The sequence below is a fragment of the Xyrauchen texanus genome, chromosome 44, assembly GCF_025860055.1.
Source record: "Xyrauchen texanus isolate HMW12.3.18 chromosome 44, RBS_HiC_50CHRs, whole genome shotgun sequence".
NCBI classification, from domain to species: Eukaryota; Metazoa; Chordata; class Actinopteri; order Cypriniformes; family Catostomidae; genus Xyrauchen; species Xyrauchen texanus.
In genome coordinates, this window is record NC_068319.1 from 10,872,738 (window position 1) to 10,889,139 (window position 16,402).

The following is a 16,402-nucleotide window of genomic DNA, read 5'->3' on the forward strand; positions in this document are numbered from 1 at the left end:
GTGGGGGTGGAAGGAAGAGGCTCTCTATGATTCCCCTATAGAAAGTTAAGAGGATGGATTTGTTGGAGATGAGCCTTCCTCAACTGTGGGAGGAAGGTCAGAGGTTTTTGGACTTTCTTGGCCAGGTTCTGTTGGTGGTGTCGATAGATCAATATGGGTCATCTGTGATGTGGATACTAAGCAACTCCGTGATCTTGACCTGCTCCATTCATGGTGCTGTTGATGTGATGATGATTGTCAACGATCACCTCTGTAGTCATTTGAGTGTGGAGAGATATGATGTTGTCCTGTCCGTGTCTGTGTGTTAGATAAACAACTGAATTATATTCAGATAAATAAACACAGAAAGCACACATTACTAGATAATTTTAAATCACATTTTTCATCTTGACATTTGTATTAAGATGCTAACCATCTTAAACGAGCTTGACAAGACTACTGCAGTTCTGACCACAAATAATTTTGTTAAATAGCTCAAAAACAGCCATCTTTAAATAAAATATTTTTTCCACCATATGTGCATAGCTACCATGCACAGAATTGTGTCATTGTATAAACTGTGACAATCAACCATAAATGGCTTATATAACTCCATGACTACCACTATAAAGTTGATTTGAAATAATTTCTTTGTTTTGCTTTGCACTCTTTTTAGCTGATAATTAGTCTAGCTTACTTGTAGCCTAGGTAGCTTGCTATAAACCAATCCAACCTTGACATAGCTGTCAAATTATTTCCTACGGTCTTCCCGTTTAAATATTTACCCGTAATTATCCTAAACTCTGCTGTTTAGAAACAATAATAGTGCTACAGTGACTTCTGTTTCTCCCCCTAGCCCTGAATCTACTGTGGTTGGTTCTATTTGTTTTTCAATACATAAATCCAATTATAAAATTAGGTCATTATTTTTGGACCCTGTTACTTGTTTTAGAAGCGTAAACGCAGCTGTGGTTCTAGAAACTAGATCCATCTTCCGAGAACTAGAAAGTGTTTAAATATTTCATCTTGATTTTGAACAATATATACATATTGTCACTTGAAACCTAAAAAAACATATTTTAGTGGAATAGTTCACTTGTTTGAAAGTGTACTTGTATCTTTCTTTCAAATAAATGCCACAGTTTAAAAAACGTGTTATTTAATTTAGACATTCATACATTTTTTATGTTCATAGTGTCCATATACTCTTTAGGACCTATATTGTCATTATGCATCTCAGCTAATTTTGTGACACAAATCATTGCTGAACATGTGAAATGGTGAAATTGTTCTCACTCCTTAGAACAAAAATCCACCCATCAAGAACTACTTCAGTTTACCTTTTACTTTTTAAAAAACCCACACGTGTTCCAGGTCAGGGCTCGGGTATCATCATTCTGTGGAGAGCCCCAGTTTTGGAGTGATTGGAGTGAGCCTGTGTTCTGGGGACCTTTAAAGCCTAATAATTATCCAGTCTTCGAATTAAGGAACACAGAGTCCTGGAACCCCCACAAGATTTAAGGGACCCCCCCAAGGTCATCTTACCCTGGTGTTTCATCAAAACTAAAACACAAAAAACATCAATGTAGATTTTATTTTATTATTGGTTGGGGGGGGGTTACTTTTGAAATGTATTCCACTAGAGATAACCGAATACATGCTGTGAAATGTAATTTGTAACATATTCTGTTAGATTACTCAAGGTCAGTAACGTATTAGAAATACTTTGGATTACTTCTTTAGCACTGGTAGATTTTTTCACTTGTTTTGACTATAAAAACTCTGCCAGTACAGTATGACAAAATACACATGTTAAAAATACATTATATGAAAAACCTAAATATCTTGTGCGGTGTTGTTTCTAAAGCCAACACAAAAGCCAGATAAATCTATTTGATCTTGTTTTAAGGATTTTTAGATATTTTTACAGGAAAACAATACAAAAGTTATTATAAAGTATACGATTTTTGCTCTAATTTCAAAGGTCTTCCTAGAAAAATGAAATTATGATCCAACATTAATTTTCTTGATAAAAAAATATGTTCGTGCCTGGTAACGTGTATGTAAAATGATTAGAAATAGCATTTTAGCATAGCGTAAAGCTGATAATTTACACAAGGTTTATTTCTATTTCTTCTGCTCCAAACTTACTTCAAACGTACTTCTCTGTCTGCTCGTATGAATGTAACACATCATAATAAAGTGTTTCACTGCTGTTCAAATGCATCATTTATATGTATAAATGTTTTCCATTTCCATTAAATGAAACAAATGACAATAAAATGCAAAGTAATCTCTTCAGTAATCAAAATACTTTTTGAATGTAACTGTATTCTTATTACCAATTATTTAAATTGTAACTGTAGTGGAATACAGTTATATAAATACGTAATCCCGTTACATGTATTCCCAGTGGTTAAATTGGCTTTTGTAGGGAGGGGGAGCCCTTATTTACGGTGAATGGTCTTCATTCAAAATCCCGCCTGGTGTTTTTACACCAAAGGGGCTCTTTTTCCAGTATTAATGTGTAAGGTAGGGTTGAGTAGTTATTCAAACAAAGACAAATACGTCACAATTCACTTACTTTATTATTATTTTTTACCTTGAATGTTAACAGGCAGGCAACGGATTTCACCCTCGGAAAATGTATGAAATGAACATGTTTGAAAATATTGGTTGGCAAATATGTAAACAGCTTTTTATCCCAAAGAAATTGTTGATTTTAAAGTGCTCATATTATGCTTTTTGGCTTTTTCCCTTTTTTGTGTTATAAATCTTTTTTGTGCATGTTATAGGTTGCTAGCATGGCACACCCTCATACTCTGCAACTGACTAGCTAGCAGTGCTTACCTAGCTACTGAGCATGTGCGACTCCCAACAAAGATGGAACAGAAGTGGGATGCCTCACACGGTTGCTAAAACAGAGAGCTCAACATACAGGGTGAAAGAGGAGCTGCAGTACAACAAAAATATGGTGTTTTCTGAAAATTAAACCATGTAAACCTATTCTGGTACAACATCTAAATACAATTATGAACCTGAAAATAATTATAATATGAGCACTTTAGGGCTTTTCTACTAAATGCATAGTTCCATACATCAAAATGACTGATTCTGCACACTTCTGGGCTTACATCTTCAATCTCTATCATTCTTTTAATATGGCAATTGCAGCATTAACTTACACCCCCCCCCAAACAATCTTCCATGGTCCGCTTCATGTTTATTCAGCGTCTGAATGAACACAATCAGCTTATGTTTAATCTTTTTTTTTAAACTATCAACAGATATTAGATATGAAGTTTTTTTGAAAAAAGAAGCTTTGAGTTATGTGTAAGGCAGTTAGATGAGTTCACCAGATGTGCTTTGAGATAGGTCAAAAGGTCAAGCCGCATAATAGATTTTTCGAATTTGTCGAATATCCAACATTCAATATAAAACCAACTTTAACACAGTGGATCTTGTGGCGGTTTTGCGTCTATGTCAACTAACGTAGCTAACGTTAGCTAATGTTACTGAGCTCGCTAACATTAACGTTAGCTCAATTGAACAGTTAAACATACAGACAGCTAACATTTCTTTCAGCTCAAACTTTTTTTTACCTAGTTTTATTGTTTTCCTATCACTTACCGGAGCAATGGATAGGCACCATCTGTCCAGAAGAGGCAGGCAGAGGTTCAAGACTGTGAACAGTGAATCTCTGAACCAGAGATTAATGCATTTATGACGTCTGATAATTCCATGTAGCCTGGGTGTCTCTGTGTAGTCTTGCTAATTATTCAGTCTCATATGCCATGTATTTGCGAGTCAGGAGATGAAAAATAATTCAAGTGGAATAACAATATTTGGTGCTGAAGGAGACCGAGCTGAGCTCCGGCAAGGTGTGTTGTGGACCTGAGGCGGAGCTGCGCTCCGGTGCGCTATGGCCCAATTTAACCTCTGTGTATTCCATTACTCCCCAACCCTGAACATGCATAATCTTTTCAGTTAGGTACTTTTATGCTGTGTCATGATTTACTCACCTTTAAGCCATCCCAGATGTGTATGACTACTACTTCAGCAGAACCGAAATTAAGATTTTTATAAGCAGATTTCAGCTCTGTTTGTCCATACAATGCAAGTAAATGGGTGCCATGTTGCTGCTGGCTGTTTGACGGTCCATAAGGCATATGTAGGCAGCATAAAAGTAATCCACATGACTACAGCTGATCAATTAATGTCTTCTGAAGCAAATCAATAGGTTTATGTAAGAAACAAATAGATAATTAAAACGTTTTTAACTTTAAATCATTGCTTCCAGCTGCTGTTTGAAATGACTGAACTCTCACACGACATTCGTTCCTCTGTTGTAAACAAAGCGTGTGCTTCCGACTTCACGCTTACATCATGCAACAGCTCTGTGACGCATCGACTGCTGGAAGCCATTTTTTTAAGTTTTAATGATTATTCATTTTTTACACAATTCTATCGATTTGCTTCAAAAAACATTAATTGATCGACTGGATTCGTGTGGATTACATTTATGCTGCCTAAATATGACTTTTGGACCGTGTATTGTATGGACATACAGAGCTGAAATGTGCTTATAAAAATCTTAATTTCGGTTCTGATGAAGAAGGAAAGAAATACACATCTGGGATGGCTTAAAAGTGAGTAAATCATGAGAGAACTTTCATTTTTGGGCAAACCATTCCTTTAACTGATTATGCAGCAATACATCTACCTATAGCTTTTATTTGCAAGTTCATTCACTCCTTCAGGTTAAGAGCTCAGTTCCAAGCTGCTGACATCTTGCACTAATTGACATGATTGGCAGTCATTGGACTATGCTGAACAGTACATAGATTCAGAATTGATTAAATTAATTTTGATTTCAACATAGTTGGAAGCCACTGGACTATGTTGACCATTACTTTGATTCCGAATTGATTATACTTATTTCAGATTTTTCAAATGCTACAGTACTGGATCCTACTGGCTAACAATTGTTTGTTTTACAATGCAGAGAAAGAACATTGAGAATTTGCTGCCAAAGTAGAGAAAACATTGTGATTAAAATGTGATTAATTAGACTATCGAATGTGATTTTCTATAGGTAGGCATTCATTAAAAAATTCCAAAACATAGACCCACTGTCCCCATATGAGGACATCCGTTTTAGGCAAACTCTTTAATTTTCTAAGAATCGGTTTGTTTGCATGGTAATCAGGTGATACTAGTTACAAATCATGAAGAGAAATGGAAAATGCACACAGCAATCTTGTCCGGGTCTTGGGGGGTTAAATAAATGCAATGCTTTTGCAATAATTTTAGAAAAAGATAATAAAGCAGTCAACCTACAGTTTATCACAATGTATATGTTTGTTTCTTCTTACTTTGTTTGCAGTAGAAGCTAATGTTTGTGCATTCTGCATTGATCTTGAATTGGTTAGGGGTGGATGCTTATCATGAATTGCAAGTATATAAAATATAATCACATTTGAAATGTATGAAGAAAAAAAAAGATTTAGGATGCTAGAGTAACTACATTTGTTAAAACGGTACAATATATCAATAAAAAAATAATTTATAGGTCAAAGTTACAAAGTTTTATCTTTCCAACTACTCTCTAGAGACTGGAGTAATTATTTTACTTTTATGTGACAGTTAATGGTGATTGCTATTAAGGTAACATTTCAACAAAGACCTACGCAATCCAAATAAATAGTTTATTTCCCCAAATCTACAGTAAAAGAAAACAAAAACTGAATTTGAAAAACAATTCTATATATTGTACTGATATTAGTATATAAGAACTTGCACAATTTCTATCTATATACTAACAGTAACTTAAACAACTTTATGCCGTTATAAGAGTGTTTGTATGAATTTACTGTGTATTTTTGAGGGGAAGAGAGTGAGAGAGTGTGTTAATGTGTTTATAAGTCCATTATCAGTGTTATCCTAACTGATCTTCATATTGTTTTCGGAAGCAGTCTCCAGCAGGGAAGAAATCCCAGCACCTCTCCTGGTACATCTTCCACACATACGACTCCTATTAAAACACACACACAGATATATACAGACTACATAATCATTTATTGTGCTTTGCAACACAGTACAGTACTCTGCAGATCATGTGCATGCACTAGATATTAAGCCAGCCAAAGTCTTCCTCAACCAACAAAATAATAAACCATAAAGAACTATGCTAACTTAGCTATTAAAAGTTTCATTTCAAACTGAATTTGAAGAAAATAAATCTAATATTTTAAACATTTAGATTACATTTTGACTATTGTGATCAAGACCTATGAACATTGTGTGAACATCTAAATGTATAACTATATAATGTGGAAAAATCACATTACATTCAGGGTATGAAATTAACTTTTTTTTAATTTTTACCAGACACTTTGATTGTTTTAACAGCTACTTTGATTTTTCATATATAGATAGATTTTTTTTCTTATTTTATATATATATATATATATAATTAGATTATATGCATGTATATAAACTATACATATTAGAAATGACCATATATAGAACATATATTAAGAGCATATATAGCACATAATACCATACTATTATTATCATAATGGTAAATTTGCAACTCACACATAGGGTCTAAAGTGTAGACAAGCACAGAAAAGAAACTTCTTGTTCAAACATCATTTCTAAGGCTGTTCTGAATTCTTATGACTATAGTCCCAATGTCACTGCATGCCCTTTGCTTTGTATGACAACTTAGTCACAAATTCAGCTAAAAGTCTTACCTGCCCAGTGTGCTCAGTTTCATCTTTGTTTATTAAGTACATCAGAAAGAACCTAGTGAAGAAATAAAAATCAGTGTTGTCTGTCTGTGTGTGTGCGTGCGTGTGCTTGACAGAGAGAGATTGTGTTATATCAGAGAGGTGTGGTAAAACAGAATCACTCACATGTAATTGGCCAAGTTGTGTTCCTCCAGCGTATGGGTCTCAAAACCATGTGGAGTTGTATCAAAGTAATCACTCCCAATGCCACATATAAAGCATTTGGTCTGGATAGGTGACATAAGGTGAAAAAATTAGACACCCCCCCCATAAATAATAAGTTACACAATATACATTTTATTTTGTTTGTGTTTTTGATCATGTAAAATACAAAAAAAAAAACTTTAATGGACAGAAAATATGTCAGTACCTCCATGTCCTCTTTTACTTGTTCTTGCTGGTCTCTCAGCTCACCAAAGGCATCAATGATTAAACCTGCACAAAGACAGTGAGTTGCATTTTAATCTAATCCAGAAAATTAATTTCATAGACACCCATAAATCTCTACTATGCAAATCTGATGTCTTAGCATTGCTATGGGAACTTAAGTTTTACATCACTTAAGCAGTTGTGAATCTGCTAAATTTGAAAATTTAAAAATTATTTGAAACAATAATGTCTCTGAAATACAAAAAACATGCTTTTAAAACAGATAAATAAATTATTATAAGAAAGCACAAAGTATATAGTTTCTCTAGTAAAACAATAAGTAAAAAATTAGGTACAAATATGAAACCTAAGAAGTTGACTAAACTTAATAGAGAGATAATAAAGAGGGCCTTACCCTGAATGATGGCGAGCAGGATGACAATGACAAAAAAGAAGAAGGTGATGTCGAAGACCACACGATAGAGCTCATATTCATCACCAGCTGGATCCTCAATCTCATCTCCTATACCTCCACCTGCCCGCACACCCACATACATGTGGAACAGATAACACTAAAAGAGAGACAGAGATGCACAAACATTGTTATTCCAACAGGATCATACTTTTTAGAGAATACAGGTCAGTTAGAAATATGCTTTTTTATTGATCTTATAACAAAGTGACCAAACAGATAAAAACTCACTGTCATCATGTCGTCACACTTCATGTCTGGCTCTTCCTCATCCTCGCTTTTATTGTAGAACTTCCTGAAGAAGTTGAAGGCCACCACAGTGTAGAGGTACACAACCACGGCCAGCAAACCCACTGTCATCATCAGCTGAAAGAATCGAATAGGGTCAACCAATGAAAAAGCAGTTAAAGCTCAGAAAGCGCACATTACAGTAAGACATTAACTTCCACAAACTCATAAAATTTTGTTTTGAGAATTTTGAATCTTTGTAGGGAGCTGGTTTAGCCATTTGTCTGACTGTACCTGTTTTCCGTTGTGTGTGACTGAGGAAAGAATGGTGCGGAGGGTTTTGACATTCATTGCGATGTCCAGCAGGTGACAAGCATAGAAGAAATTGTTGTAATGTCCCAGAAGTGACATCACGGTGTACCATACCAGGTAGAGGAAAGTCTGGAAACAGAGAATTAAGTACACAACACATGACAGCACAGAAGATAAGTTTAGCTTATTTTTTGCCTGAACAGCCTGTCTTAGATTATGTCTTAGTAACTTAAAACAAATTACTTACATTGTCTGTAAAAATAACTCCAAATTTCCAGATCTGGTATTTAATGTCAATGGCAGTGAGCCTGAAAAGAAAGGGAAACCGAATGGTAATACACTCTTAATGTCATTAATCAAGAGTAAAGGTAATATCTTAAATAAAATGGCACAGAATTATGTTAATTCAATGGCTTAGTGGCACTGTTCATTAATACCATGCCAGTATAGAGTTGTCTGGCTCTTCATGTTTCTTGTCCGTCTGTTGTTTGCTGACATCTAGAGATGCCAGGTCCATACCCAGCAGCTCAGCAATTCGCTCACGTCCATAAATATCTCCATATTTATCCAGTACCTTGTCAAATGAGACCAGGAATAACATTAAATCATACCATGCACTTATTTTAAACCTAAACACATGAAGAATGTTTGTTTACCTTTCGCTTAACAAATTTGTCCCAGTAGTTGTTGGGAAAGGAGCTAAAACAATGATAAAAAGTATTAGTGTCAGTTGTTATGGAAAATTTACCACAACTGGTTGAACTAATGAACTCCATCCTATAGTGCGCATCCTATACAATGCCATCCAAACACCAATAAAAGTAACATGCACCAGGAACCTATGTCTCAAACACAATATGAAGGGCTTGAAGAAAACAAATGAATATCTGAAGTTTTGTTTTAGTCTATGGACCTGTATCTAGAGTCCATAAATATGATTGTTTCTCAGCACTTACGGTGTGTTTAGCACCAGTCTGTCCCACTGTCCCTTGATGTCATCATCTTCTGGCTGCTCTGTGATGTAAAGACCATCAAACTCCAGCTTCCTCGCCAGTTCCTTCTCTCTCTTAAAGATGACCAGTGGAATCTAACAGACCAAAACATCAAGATTTATGGCAAAAAGAAAACCGCCATTCTTGTAAACAAACATGTTTTGAATTAAAGAAAAGAAACCTGAACCAAGGAAAAGTTCAAAGTTCACAATGAATAGCAATTGGCATAAATCTAGTGGCTGAAACCTTGAGGCAGTTGTATCCAATGATGGAAATGAATGCAATAACTGTGTGCAGAATGGCTATGAAGGACAGAGTGGGCTGCATGTAACCGGTACTCTCTTCCAGGAAAAAGTAAACGGTTCCTTCCTCCTCATCATCATCACCTACATCTTCTCCACCAGAGCCCTCTATCTCCTCCCCAGAGCTTTCAAACAGCCCAGAGCCTTCATAAAGCCCAGAACCTTCAAACTCTTCAACATCGGGAGGAGTATCTGACACCTGTGGATATAAGAAAGTCAGAGCCTGAATAAATAGTCCACACAGACACATAAAAAAAGCAAACAGCAAATTTGTTAGGGCACCAGGTCTTCTGAATGTCATTATTCTAAGAATATTTAAACACACAAAACATTAAAAGTTGTCCAAACATCAAAACAAACCTATTAACTAAACACTGAAATAGAAAAACATAGTCAACAAAAAATCATTTTACTGACCTTGTAGAAGAGTAAAATAAAATTCAGGGCAAAGGCAATGAACAGAGCCAGGAAACGAAGGTTGTAGAAATTACGAGACAAACAGTTCTGAAGATGGAAATTGGAGTGGTTAGCAAAAAATAAACAAAAAAAGACCTAATATCAATCCATTGATCCAAGTAGAAAATTCACTTTTTCTCCTACCATGAATTTATTTCTTTGCACATCCAGCTCGTTCCAGAGCTCAAATCCTGCTCCTCTGGCTGACCTTTTCTCTTTCTTGGATTTGGTGGCTTTCGCCAGTTTTGGTTCTTTTGTTATCATTTCAGACTTGGCCTCTACTTCCTTACCAGCCTTCTCAGCATTCTCAGTGCTGTTACACATGGAAGATGGTGCATCAAAATGTAAATACAACAACAACAAATAAAGTATTTGACACAAACTCCTCAATATAATTTTTTTCCTTCACCCATCAAGACCAAGCAAATACGCAATCGATTTTGTCTTTTAAGTGTCGATGATTGTTTTAGAAGCACAGCTCTTTAGTAACTTTAAAGATAAGTGGAGAATCATTAAGCCAAAGAATAGCTGAATGAGAGACACTCACTCTGCTTTCTCAGGCTCAGGAGGAGGTTCTTCAATAGCAGGAGGTTGCACAGGTCCTGCCTCTTCTGGCTGCTACAGCACAAATAAAAAAAAGACAAGGACCATCCTTCATATGTATAATTAATAGTCTTTCATTAGAAGAACATTGACAAAGAGGCTTGAAACCTGTTCACATTTTATTAGAACTAACTTATAGGAATAAGCTGGTGTGATAATTTCATGTCTGAAATTAAAACTTAACTGAACTGAACACTTTGAAAGATGGGTTAAGCCAGGGGTGCTCACAGTTGTCTCTTTAAGCCATGGGTGCTCACAGTTCTATGACATGAGATCTACATTCTTCACATTGATAATCTAGTAAGATCTACAATGCACAATTTTAATATACATTGTAGGCACTATTGTCACAATACCAAAATTAAATGGATTTGGAAATTATTTGCATTTGGAAATAAAAGAGTAGACAATGAAATGTAAAAATACTACATACACTGGCGGCCAAAAGTTTGGATTAATGTACAGATTTTGCTGTTTCGGAAGGAAATTGGTACTTTAATTCACTAAAGTGACATTCAACTGATCACAAAGTATAGTCAGGATATTACTGATGTAATTAACAGCACCATCACTATTTTACAAAAAAGTCGCAGACAGGCCCCATTTCCAGCAGCCATCACTCCAAAACCTTATCCTTGAGTTATCAAACAAAATTAGTAGTTTGGTACTAGAAAATCACTATCTATTACATCAAACACAGTTGAAAGATATTTGGTTCATTAAATGAAGCTTAACATTGTATTTGTTTTTTTTGTTTTTCAACAAATCCACTTTTTTTGTCCCCGTGTTTACATTACTTCAGACATATCTGAGTTTCTAATAATACCTCACCAAGACAGGCATTTTAAAGTTTATTTGGTGGACACAGGCCTGTATCCACATTACTGTGAGTAGTCTCACCAGAAACATGCACAAAAGCATGCAAACAAAAAGAAGCGCCTTATCAGTAAGACAAGTATACAAGGGTCAAATTTCCAAAATGTTGAATGGCAGGAGAAGAGTTGTTTATATTTGTGATGTAAGCCATACCTGACTGGACTATTCAGTAATTTTCATCAGGAAAGCTTTACCTGATTGGTTGAAGAAACAATAACACAACCCTAACCCTACCCTTAAGACAAACTCTAACCAATCAGGAAGAGCTTTCCTTATTAATATGAAAGCGTCTTCCCCTGCCATCCTATGTTTGGAAATCTGAGCGTAGCAGAGCCAAAACAAGGAAATAAATAGTAGATTCTAATGGTTTTTGTAGTTTCTCTCTCTTACTATTTATTGACCTGTTAACAAGATCGACCAGTGGTTGTCTTGCAATCAACTGGTTTATCACGGTCGACGTAATGAGTGCCCTTGCTTTAAGCTGACTGGCAGCTAAAAAGTCTAAATAATCAATCGTCATAGAATTTGTCAAGTGTGTTAGCACAGGAGCTCTTTAGAAAGCTAGACAGCCCAATAAAAACAGTACCATTTTCCTCTTTATTAAAGGAGTGCCCTCAGGAGTAGGAGGTTCAACAGGAGTTGTGTCACCCATATCGCCAAGTCCACCAGGTGTATCAATACCAGGAATCTTCCCACCATCTTTTTCTTGGATGTCCTCATCCTCCTCCTCTCCACCCCCTGCATCCATTGAGTCAGTTATGCCTCCCATTTCCTGCTCTTCTCCACCCCTCGGTTCACCAGGTAGGTCTCCGTGCACCTCATCCTGTGTGGGATCCGGCATGCTGGCCAGTATCTCTGTCACCGTGATGTTCTTGGCCCCTTCAACTAAACCACCTCCAAAAAGTGTTTGCCAGATAAGTAAGAAGAAACCTTTACACACACTGTAGATGAAATGGAGGATGCCCATAAGGATGGTCCAGAGGAAGTTAGCGAGGCCAACAACGATTTCCTTGATAGTCATCTTCCTGAGCCTACGGTACTGCCTGCGAATATTACGAAAATTGAACAGGCCTAGAAAATTCATAACGCTTTTGATGAAATCGGCAAAGGCAGAGCTTGATTCTGGTTGGCCCTCCTCTCCACCACCATCTTCATCGCTGCCACCTCCATCTCCTCCTTCAGGTTCTTCATTATCATCCTCTTCCTTCTCTTCCTCGTCCTGCTCTGAAATTTGTGACGCAATATTCATCTCGAAGATGGTGTCCTCGCAGAAGTTAACAAAAAGCTCCATTTTCTCTGACTCACCACCCTCGTTGACCACATCAAATATGAACTGCCGCTTGGACTCTTTCACCTGAGGCATCTCCCATTGTTTACGGTTCACCTCACTGATCTCAAAGTAAATTCTCTCAATCTTCCTGCTGGCACCCATGATCTCAATACGACCCAAAAATGGGCGGAAATAGTTAAGAACGCTCTCAGCCTGTTCAAGGAAGTTCTGTAACCTGGTATCATGAGGGACATGTTCAGAGAGGTTGGTGAGCAGCACAGCAATATTAAACCCAATATCTTTTGCTGGCTCTTGGAAGCGGCTGGCGAACTCCTCGTAATTAATCATCTCATTCTCATCTGCCTCTGAGCAGGACAACAGAAACTGGATCTCTGAAGGTGTGTACTGTTTTTGACTGTCCATAGCTTTCTGGAAGTCTTTCTTGGAAATAAGACCCCTGGGGTCAGTCACATAGTCACGGAATGCGTCAGACGCGACAATGTCCTTCAGCTTGAGGAACATGTCGAAGAATTTAAGGATCATTTCTACATTACTAGAAGATTCCACCAGCATGTCCACCATTTGGCGAGCAATTGTACCATTTACAACATTACCTGTCAAACACAGAACATCAAATTACAATAATTAGATATAGAACACACACCTTAGTTTACATACCACTGAAAATAATGTAAACCTGATGAAGGTAAATGCGAGATTTTATTCATACCCTCCAACAGAGACAGCAGCATGACAACCATATCTTTCTGAAGGTCCAAAAGCTCCTTTAGGAGTCCAATCTGACTGGAATCCTAAATGAAAACAAAATGACATACTACCTGTGCCATAACTAATAACACATACCTAGATCATGCTACAAAAATTACTTATATATATAACATGGGGTCCAAAATTCTGAGACCACTAGTGAAAATGCCTATACTTCTCTAATTAAATTAGAATATAATTACACATTATATTATGAGCATAACAATTTTAACTGAAAATTTTCAGAATTTCTTAGTATTTAGTATGTGCCTGATTAGCTTTAATGACGGCATGCACTCAAGCTGGCATAGAATCAACAAGTTTGCAAAAAAAGGCCAGATGGTTCTGCCACTGAATTTTGTAGATCTTATGCTACAGAACTGGCTCCACTTTTGTTTATATGGAATCATTAAAGAATGGAAAGCTTCCCCCAACCATGACACAAGCCTGGATCAGTCTGATTCTTAATAAGGACAAAGATCCTAGTGAGGGTAAAAGCTACTATCTGATTTCCCTGATCCAGCTAGATGTAAACATTTTGGCTAACCGATTAAATCAAGTTATGACACCTCTTATACCTGTAGATCAGGTGGGGTTTATTTGGGGCCGTAGCTCTTCTGATAACATTAGGCATTTCATCAATATCATGTGGTCAGTCGTGAATGATCAGTCTCCGGTCGCTGCCATCTCACTTGACGCCGAAAAGGTGTTTGATATGGTAGAATGGGATTATCTTTTTAAGATTTTGGAAATGTATGGGTTCGGGAGTACATTTATTGGTTGGATTAAGTTATTTTATTGACACCCTGAAGCAGTAGTACAAAAAAATGGGTTAATTTCAGATTATTTTTCTCTGAATAGGGGCACTCAGCAGGGTTGCCTTCTTTCCCCATTATTGTTGGTCTTGCCCTGCAACCTTTAGCAGCCGCGAGAAGAATGATGAGAAAGATGAATTTCCAGGGGTGGTTGCGGGAGGTGTGGCTCATAAGCTTCTGCTTTATGCAGATTATATTTTATTATGTTTCCTAACCTACTAGATCTATGCCTTGTCTCCACAGATTTATTCAATCCTTTTCCAAGTTCTCAGGATACAAAGTCAATTGGTCTAAATCCGAAGCTTTGGCTCTGACAGCGTACTGTCCAGTAATGGCCTTCCAGCCGGTCACCTTCCAGTGGCCCAAACAGGGCATTAAAAGTTTGGATATTTTATTCCCAGCAAATGTGTATGATTTAGTTAGAGTTAATTTTGACCCTTTAATAAAAAGGTTTGAACGATGTGGACAGGTGGGCTTCATTCAATTTATCAATGATTGGGAAGGTTAATGTTATTAAAATTAATAGTATTCCAAAATTCAACTAGCTGCTACATTCACTCCCTGTAGATGACCCCCTCTCTTATTTCAAGAAATTCGATAGCATAGCGAAGTCCTTCATTTGGAATGGTAAACGTCCAAGACTACATTTCATCAAATTACATAGGACAATTGACAAAGGTGGGCTAGGCCTTCTCAAGATTTAGTTTTATTATTATGCGTTCAGTCTCAGACATTTGACTCATTGGTCGCTTCCACCTGAAAGAGCCTCTGCCTGGTTTTCTCTTGAAAAGGAAGTCCTTACCCCTATTTCGCCATTGCAAAGCCTTTTTGTCAAACTAACCGGAGAAGTAAAGTCACACCCTGTTATTTCACATTTGCATGTGATTTGGACAAGAGTGGCCAGAGTATTTAATTCGGACATTTATTTAAATGTTAACACAAGCATATGGCTGAACCACCCAGTATGCATCAACAAGTCCTCTTTCTGTTGGTCAGAGTGGATTGTGAGGGCGATTACTACACTCGGTGACCTTTATGAGAGTGAAGTGTTGAGATCTTTTGAGAATTTGGGTCATCATTTTGGTATTCCCAGATCTGTTTTATAGGTATTTACAGCTGTGACACATGCTCTGTACTGTTTTTGGGAGTAGCACACACCCTCCTAAGGCGGCAGGTACTTTGGGAGAGGTGATTGCTGCTTTTGGAATAGATCATGAGGCATCAGTGTATTACTCCCTGCTAATTCAGAGTCTGGGGGATGGAGCTTTAACTTCTATCAGGAGATTATGGGAGAAAGATTTTAATTTGGTATTGAAGGATGGAGTGTGGACTAGGATTCTAAAAAACTTCAAGTCTGCATCTAGAGATGCAATTTATGATTTCACGTAGATTTTATTGGACCCCCTCTAGATTATATAGGCTTGGTCTTAAAGACACACCCTCCTGCTGGCGATGCCAATCAGAAGTTGGAGACACATCGCATGTCTTTTGGGGGTGTTAAGATTACATTTTTGGTTGAGGGTTTAGTTATTTGTGGGAAGTTTTGGGGACTCAAGATTTACTTTGCCCCAGATTTGTATTTTGAGCTATGGGGTGGTCATAAATTTGGGTGACAAATTTATAAAAAATTGGGTTCTGACAAGTGTTATGATTGGCAAAAATTATTTTAAGGGGCTGGAAGTGGGACAGAGCACCATAATTTCCGGAGTTATGTGCAGAGATGGGGAGAGTGGCAGATTTTGAAGAAGGGGTATCTAGAGGATTGGGTAATTTGGACTTGTTTGTGGGAAAGTGGGGCAAATATCTGGCATTTTTGGAGGGCTCTTGGGGAGGAAAGTAGAGAGAGAAGTGTAAATGTTATGTGTGTGATTATTATATTTTATTTATTTATTTATTAATATTTGTTTTTGTGTGTCTATAATCATGTGGAAACACTGGGGTGTTCTTGTGGGTGGGGTTGGGGATTTGGAGGTGGGGGGTTAAGTATTGATTCAGTTTGTAAATTTTTTTGCTTTTATTCGTTAATATAAGAATCAATAAAAAATAAATTCATCTAAAAAAACAACAACAGCATGGTCAATGTAGCAAATGTGATGCATTTGATAAGAGACCTTAAAGTGACCTTTTGCAGAATTATAAACATTTCTTATTAATTTTACGTCATAC

General features: G+C 36.9%; 1 protein-coding gene across 1 annotated transcript in view; it reads right to left on the reverse strand.

Moving 5' to 3' along the window:
* Positions 1–4,633: 4,633 nt before the first annotated feature.
* Positions 4,634–16,402, reverse strand: part of ryr1a (ryanodine receptor 1a (skeletal)) — a 78,091-nt gene continuing 66,322 nt past the window's right edge. Inside the window, 17 exon segments of the mRNA XM_052117077.1 lie at positions 4,634–6,013; positions 6,738–6,789; positions 6,900–7,000; positions 7,144–7,208; positions 7,558–7,714; positions 7,846–7,980; positions 8,137–8,283; positions 8,402–8,462; positions 8,592–8,728; positions 8,811–8,853; positions 9,111–9,241; positions 9,393–9,647; positions 9,866–9,952; positions 10,049–10,217; positions 10,452–10,522; positions 11,970–13,267; positions 13,384–13,465. Of these exon segments, the coding sequence (XP_051973037.1) occupies positions 5,918–6,013; positions 6,738–6,789; positions 6,900–7,000; positions 7,144–7,208; positions 7,558–7,714; positions 7,846–7,980; positions 8,137–8,283; positions 8,402–8,462; positions 8,592–8,728; positions 8,811–8,853; positions 9,111–9,241; positions 9,393–9,647; positions 9,866–9,952; positions 10,049–10,217; positions 10,452–10,522; positions 11,970–13,267; positions 13,384–13,465 (3,087 nt within the window). The 3' untranslated portion in view covers positions 4,634–5,917.